The sequence below is a fragment of the Cebus imitator genome, unplaced genomic scaffold (assembly GCF_001604975.1).
Source record: "Cebus imitator isolate Cc_AM_T3 unplaced genomic scaffold, Cebus_imitator-1.0 Scaffold200, whole genome shotgun sequence".
Classification (NCBI taxonomy): domain Eukaryota; kingdom Metazoa; phylum Chordata; class Mammalia; order Primates; family Cebidae; genus Cebus; species Cebus imitator.
Genome location: NW_016107515.1, coordinates 1,005,680 through 1,013,492, shown reverse-complemented (window position 1 = coordinate 1,013,492; position 7,813 = coordinate 1,005,680). Strand labels below are relative to the sequence as shown.

Sequence of the window (7,813 nt, the reverse complement as noted above, 5' to 3'; positions counted from 1 at the left end):
AAAAAAAAAAAAAAAAAAAAAAAGAATTAAGCTAAGCACTTCCTAGTACCTCTTCACTTAGTCCTCACAACCACCCTGTAAGGGGACTGCTGCTATTCACTCCCATTTCAGAGTGACAAGCAAGTCACAGAGAAGTTAAGCCACTCGCTTAGGGGCTCACAGCCAGTAAGTGGCTGAGCTGGATCTGAACCCTGGACCTTCCCGTCCCAGCTCATACCCATAATCACTAAGCTGCTACCCCAAGGGGACGCATGGTGGCTCAGAATGCTGACCACAGGCCCAGTGCACGGCCCACAGCAGGAAGCTGGGAAAAGCTGGGTGAACATAAAGGCTCAAGTGTCTGGTGTGGCGCCTTCCTCCCTTCCTGCCACCGTACCTCTGAGGCTGCCGAGCTGGTGGCAGGACTGGAGCGGATAGGGCAGTGAAAGGGGCAGCCCCGTTGCATCACCCAGGCCTATTCCTCCCTTTTCCATCAGTGGCAGTGACAGGGGGACAGTGGTCTGCATATTTGTGGATGGTTGGGCAACTGCTGTCCACAGTCCTCAGAACGCTTCTGTGAACATGCTGACCTCACCCAGCGGCCAGCCATGACGCCCCAGCATGAGGCATGGGCCCAGGCAAAGGATGGCTGACAGCCCCCTCCAATAGCTCAGAAAGCTTCAAGGAAACCTCCATCCACCTCCCCACTCTAAGACAGTACAATCATTAGACGCTCAGAGTCTCCTGATCCCACACACAGCAGCCAGAAGGACCCTTATAAATGGAAGTCGGATGCTGTTTCTCCCCTAATACACACATAAAGCCCAAGACCTGGCTCTGGCTTGCAAGGCCCTGCAGGACCCTGTGCAGCCCGGCCCTATATGCAGAAAACAGCACAGCAAGCCTCAGAAAGGGCTGTCACAAGGTCAGATCCTCAGCTGGTCTCTGCAAACTAGGAGGGGGACCCCATCATTAACTGATGAGAGTGGTTCGCTCTGCTTAAACTATTCTGCAAACGATATGGCTTAGGTTGATTACCTGCTTTCCTTCTGGAGTCTGGAACTTAGGTCTTTGCCAGGGAGGGGATGCCTATGTGACCATTACCCAGTAAAAACCCTAAGGGGCTTCCCTGGTGGACAGCACAGAGAATGAAGCATGTCCGGGGAATGATACTGGGAGGGGCCCTGGGAACTTGCGCCTGGCTCCCAAGACCTCTTCCCACGTGCCTCCTCCTCGGGCTGGGTTCCCTCTGTACTTCTGTTGTCGTAAGTCTCTGGGGGAAGATGCTATGCCAAGGCCAGGTGTTCTCCTAGGGAAACATCGAGACTTGGGACGGACACCTCAGTGCCTCTCTGGTCTCATCTTTCCTCCCCTCCACTCCCCTCCCCTCACTCCTGCGCTTCTGCTTCACCGCCCCCCCACCCCCCCACCCCTACCCCCTGGCTCCTCCCAGCATGTGCGGAATTCGCTGCCATCCCAGGCTTTTGTCTCCTCTCTCTCTGGGTCACTGGCCTTGCCCTCTCCCTTCCTGTGGGCATCTGCTCACCTGGAGAGCCCTTCCGTATCCTCCCTTACAAACAACAGCTGCTCCCAGGCGTCCCACCCCCGCACCATGGCATCTCCTTCCGGGGCACTGGCCACCCCTGCCATGTGCACGTACTTGCTTATTTGACACCTGTCTCTCCACTGGAACACATGCTCCATGAGGACAGGGTCTGGGTGGCTTCATGCCCCAAGGCACTCCCAACACACGGCTGGCATTCGGGAGGTGCCCGGGGAATACTGGCTGACAGACGAACAGCTGTCCATGCTGTCCCCTGGCCGGGGTGAGAACATGCCCGGCATCCAGGTCACTGGTGAGCTCATTAGACTCTGCCCTTCACAGAGCGGAACGGGAGGGGAATCCACTCACCTCTAGCAGCTGTGCGGCACTGGGCCGGGTTTCTGGGTTCTTATCCAGGGCTATCTTCAGGAAGTCACGGAACTCTACAGACCTGGGAGGACAAGCATCAGAGGTGAGCATGGAGGAGGCAAGAGCAGAGAGAAGTCCCCCATGTCACAGACTCCGATGTCCCAATCATGCCCCTCAAAGGACAGAGGCAACTTTCACAAGCTAAACAGTGACAGGGCCTACACAACGCCCTTTTCATCATGGACATCACTGTCCAGATGGGGACACAGAAATCAGAGAGGAGCAGGGATTTGCCCAGGCCACACAGTGAGGAGACTTAGCAGTGCCAGTATTTGAACCCAGGCCCCCGATGTCCCGCCCAGGGTTGTACCATATGGCTCTGGGGCTCAGCAGGGGCTCCTGTTCCCCCAGTGGAAGCTGGCTTATTTGGGTGACCTGGTTTGCTGTGAAGATTTCATGTCAAGAGAACAGAGGGGGCGTGATGGCTCACACCTATAATCCCAGCACTTTGGGAGGCCGAAGCAGACGGATCCCTTGAGGCCAGGAGTTCAAGACCAGCCTGGGCAACATAGGAGAGCTCGTCTCTACAAAAAATTAGCCAGGCATGGTGGTGGGTGCCTGTAGTTCCAGCTATAAGGGAGGCTGAGGTGCAAGGATCTCTTGAGCCTAAGAGGTCGAGGTTGCAGTAAGCTCTTAAGCTAAGCACTTCATAGTATCTCTTAATTGAATCCTCACAACCACTCTGCAAGGGGACTGCTACTATCCACTCTCATTTCAGAGTGACAAGCAAGTCACAGAGAGGTTAAGCTACTCTTATTTTGATGACACTGTCTCACTCTGTTGCCCAGGCTGAAGTGCAGTGGTGCAATTCCAGCACTCCAGCCTGGGCAAAAGAGTGAGACCCTATCTCAAAAAAAAAAAAATAATAATAATAATAATAAACACCAAGGGAAAAAAGAGGCACGAAGCTCAGAAAGGCCTGAAGACCCCCAGGCCCCAACCTCTCCTCGGGGCTAGCAGCAGCAGGAGAGCCCTACCACTGCACCTCCCCAGCCCCACCCACCACATATCCCAGCCCTAACCCCAGCGCAAGCACCCCCGGCCCCTCACCACTTAGAGGGCGTGAGCAACGTGGGAGGATCCGACTTGGCTATCTTTAGCAGGACCCGCATGGGGTTGAGCTCGTGGTGTGGCGGCTCGATCTGGGCCATCTCAATCAGCGTGATGCCCAGGGACCAGATGTCGGCTTTGTAGTCGTACGGCGTGTCCTTCATGGTCTCACACATGACCACCTCGGGGGCCATCCTGAACCAACCAAGGGACAACACAGGACTAAGAATCTGGCCTCCATAGGCGCTTCTTGGACATTCAGGGTCAAGGGCCACCACGAGCCACTGTCAGGGGTTGGCAGCACTCCCGAATCATGATCTGCGTGACTCTGCATCCCACGTGTCTTCCTTAGGACGCTCTTCCACAGAAAAACGCCTCCACGCGGCTCCCCGCCACTTCCTGCTGCAGTTCCGATGCCTACCACGAGATGGCAGCAGCAATCCAGAACACAGAGTCCTGGGGAGAAGGCAGGTCGGGGCGCAGGGGAAGGTGCGGAGCAAAACACCGGGGCGTGGAGGTGGGTGGGCGAGAAGACAACAGCACAGAGAGAAGGAGAAACAGGTATAAAAGGGGAGAGAGAGAAAGCAAGGGTGAGTAACAAGCAAGCAAGAAAGGAGCCCAAACTCCACAATGGCAAGCAATGCACATGAAAAAATTGTGAAAAGGCAGAGAGCAGTCAGGCGTGAAATTCAGTGACAGTGTTTTGTTTTTAAAGTAATAGTTCTGGAAAAGAAAGAAACAAGACAGACTAGAGAAGCCTCAGAGAAATCCAGAGAGATTTCACATGAGCGTAGGAACTGAAGTTGTACTGTTCACCTTCATGGCCCCCGTCCCCTGCCCTCAATACATACATGGTGAATAAATCATGAACTGAATCCTGTTTTAGGGATTCTAGTTCAGTTATTAATGGAGTGCCTTCTATGTGCGCCATTTCATTTCATCCTCACAGTAGCCTTTTAAATAGGAGCTATAATATCCCTAATTTTGTGGCTGAAGAAACTGAGGCACGGGAAAGCTAGGCAGCTTGTCCAAGGTCACACCGCTAGTAAGCCACGGGGCGGGGCATGCTCCCACAGGCTGACCCAGCCGCCCTTGCCTTCCAGCCCCTCCCGTCTAAGGCACCTGGAGGTCACCCTGGAGAGTTTTAACGTCCAGTCCATTCCATTTCCAGAAGCTACACGACTCACCAGTAAGGCGTGCCTATGAAGGAATCTCGTTTCTGCAGAGTCTTCAGATTCTTGGCAGACACACCAAAGTCAGCTGCAAGACAAAAATTTCAGATAGAGTTTTCCACGGACATTCCTCCACCCACGGCCTTGGGGTAAAAGCCGGGAGGTGGACTCAGGAATACACATTCCCAGTCGACTAACAGATGGCCATTTTCTATCTAGCAAATTAGAGAGCATTAAAAATATGACTATTTGCTGCTGAGAGGAAGTACGGAGATGAACACTGTCCTCTCTACTGAGAGCCTACACTGGCAAGGGCCTTTAGGAAAGCAATTTGGCAATAAATAGCAAGAACCTTTAAAATATCCATACCCTTTTAATCCAATCATTCCAAATCTAGGAATCTAACCTTATGAAACAATCTTAAATTCAAAAAACTTATGCATAATGATGTTAACCAAAATGCCATTATAATAACAGTGACAAACTAAAAACAACCATAATTGCTTGGCTATCAGGGAGTGATTTTTAAACTTTTACATTAAGAAAAATGGAGGCCAGGCACAGTGGCTCATGGCTGTAATCCCAGCACTTTGGGAGACGGAAATAAGCAGATCACTTGAGGCCAGGAGTTTGAGATCAGCCTGGCCAACATGGCAAAACCCAGTCTCTGCTAAAAATAAAAAAAATTAGCCAGGGGTGGTGGTGTGTGCCTGTAATCCCAGCTACTTGGGAGGCTGAGGCACAAGAATCACTTGAACCCGGGAGGCACCACTGCGCTCCAGCCCAGGCAACAGAGTAGCTGGAGACTTTCTCAAAAAAAAAAAAAAAAATTAGCTGGGTGTGGTGGCATGTGCCTGTAGTCCCAATTACTGAGGAGGCTGAGGTGGGAGAATCACTTGAACCCAGGAGGCAGAGGCTGCAGTGAGCCAGGATTGTGCCACTACACTCCAACCTGGGTGATATTTATTGATTACTATTTATGTATTCATATTATAATTATTATTTTGAGACAGAGTCTTGCTCTGTGACCCAGGCTGGAGCGCAATGGCGCAATCTTGGCTCACTGCAACCTCCACTTCCCAGTTCAAGCGGTTCTCATGCTTCAGCCTCCCGAGTAGCTGGGATTACAGGAGCCTGCCACCCTGCCCAGCTAATTTTGTATTTTTAGTAGAGACGGGTGTCACCTGATAGCTGATGGCTGCCTTTGGACAATTCATCCCAAGAACTATGACAACTTCCGGCCACTCCGGGCACCCACCTGTGCCTGGCCTTGAAATGAGCTGTATCCAGGAACTCCCATCAGAGTTTCAAACCAGGAGGCAGCACAATGCCAAGAGGCCGGGCCTGAATATGGGAGAACTTGGTTCCAGCCTCTGCTCTTCTGCTTCACCGGTCCATTCACCCATTCACGTGCTCACCAAGCTCCTTCAGGAGCCAGACACTAGCCGGGAGCAGAGAATACAGTGACGACCCTCGGGTAGTCCACAGTGTAGTTGGGGGAGCAGAGAGTGAGCAAATAAACAACATCTACAAAAAAAATTAGCTGGGCATGGTGGCGCGTGCCTGTAATCCCAGCTGCTCAGGAGGCTGAGGCAGGAGAATTGCCTGAACCCAGGAGGCGGAGGTTGCGGTGAGCCGAGATCGCGCCATTGCACTCCAGCCTGGGTAACAAGAGCGAAACTCCGTCTCAAAAAAAAAAAAAAAAAAAAAATCTACTCCTAACATTGGAAAGCGTTGGGAAGACAGGGGTGTGGGGCCACTCGACAGTGCACAGTAGGGGCACAACCTTGAGGGAACAGTCATGGAGGGAGGGCTGGGGGCCTTGGAGGAAGAACAGTTTTATTCAGCATACACTAACTGCACATCTGTTATGTGCCAGACATTGTTCTAGGCACAGAGATGAAAGTGACCAAGTCCTGCCCCTCGTGCACATTTATTCTCGTGGTGGAGACCGGCACTTGGCAGACCCCACAGAATGCCTCGCAGTGAGAAGGCCCCAAGGCTGAGAAGGCAGGGTGAAGGAACGGGTTGGGGTGGGGATGGGGGCTACTTTAGACACAAACTCAGGATCTGGGGGAAGGTATTTCCAGGCGGAGAAAACTGCAAACAGGCTGGGAGGCAGGAACTAGCGGGATGGAGGGACCGGCAGGGACAGGACACAGCCTGGCCGGAAGGAGGGGCGGGGTTGGCAGCAGATAAGGCAGGAGGCAGGCAGGAGGAAGGGCAGTTACAAAGCCCCTGACCCTCAGTTTCCCCCTCTGTGACACAGGGGTGATACCACAGAACCACTGTGCAGGTTTTCCTAAGGATTAAATGACAAACGCAAAGTACTCTGCTGCAAGGCCCACTCGTGGCAAAAGTGAGAAGATGGTGATTATTTCAGCGGCCCATGAGCCAGTCCAGCCTTTTTCAGGCAGGGGCAAGGCTGATGCTGAACTAAGACCACCCCCACCACCTCGTGGGAGTGGTCAGGGAACCTGGCTTCTAAGTCCCGGTTACTGCCAACTGGATAGCAGTTGCTGTATTGGGGAACAGTTTGGCCAGCGAGAGGGGACAGGGGGCCCTTGACCTCCTGAGGCGGGACCAACAGGTGCCGCAGGTGAGGTGGGTACGCAGGAAACCCAGATAGAGTCCGGCTCTGCTGCTGACTCTGGTGGGTGGCTCCCCTGAGCCTCCAGTGTAAGGATGGGAGATAGGGCCCACCTTCCTGCTGGGTTAGCCAGACACCTTGTGGGCCTGGCTCCGCCGCAAACACCACCAAGGGCCGGCACATCATCCCATCTCAGGAAACCTTCTGGGAACAGTGAGTGCCTCTCAGGCTTGGGGTGAGGATCCCCAGAAGCTGGTCATTCCCCCACCATAGGGCCTGCTGATCCCCTCCTAAGAAGAGAGAGGAAAAACAGAAACCACCACAATGACACACTGCCGGTCCCCAGGACCCTCCCTCAGGCACACACCAGCCAGCTCTTTGGGTAGCTGCTACTTCCCCTCCTGCCCCACATGATGGGGCTCAGATGGGGGGGGCAGCCCCACCCTGCAGCCCAGAGAACTGAGCCTGCTTGCTCCCTGCACAGTTTATGAGGGAGTGTCCCTTGATAGCTGATGGCTGCCCTTGAACAATTCAAAAGGGATTTCCACCACGCAGTCTCTTCTGATGAAAACACTCCCCCTTCTCTTTCCATTTTAAAACGAATTAGAGACAAGGGCAGCAGAGATGCGGGGAAATCTCCCTTTCTAGACTATAATTTCCCTAAGGAAAGAGATCATTTCCGCTGTGTCCACAGCTGTATCCCTGGCACAACGGCTAGAGCAGGAAGCACTCCACAGGTTATCCCATGAGCACACTCATGAATGAGTAAAGAGACAAAATTTGCTAGAATGCCTTTACTCATATATGTAAAAACTAAAACTGGGTTTTAAAAACTTGTTTGCCAGCAATTCTATCTGCAGAAATCCATCTCCAAAACTAGATCTATAATATATATGGATGCTTATAAAAGCAATAGCCAAAAAGAATGAAAAATTGGAAACCATCTAAATTGTTGCTGGAGCTTCATTGCTGAATGGTTAGACAGATAAATTTTGGTTCACCCCGCTAAGAAATAACATGCAGCTCTTAAAAAGAATGAGGCGCCAGGCG

The 7,813-nt window shown here is 52.5% G+C and overlaps 1 protein-coding gene across 1 annotated transcript in view; it reads right to left on the bottom strand.

Moving 5' to 3' along the window:
* The window catches only part of STK10 (serine/threonine kinase 10), a 157,986-nt gene that overhangs the window by 63,270 nt on the left and 86,903 nt on the right, over nt 1-7,813 (bottom strand). Inside the window, exons 5-7 of the mRNA XM_017547673.2 lie at nt 4,189-4,261; nt 3,002-3,196; nt 1,892-1,973 (exon numbers count right to left, since the gene is read on the bottom strand). Coding sequence (XP_017403162.1) covers nt 1,892-1,973; nt 3,002-3,196; nt 4,189-4,261 — 350 coding nt within the window. The remainder of the gene's footprint in view (nt 1-1,891; nt 1,974-3,001; nt 3,197-4,188; nt 4,262-7,813) is intronic.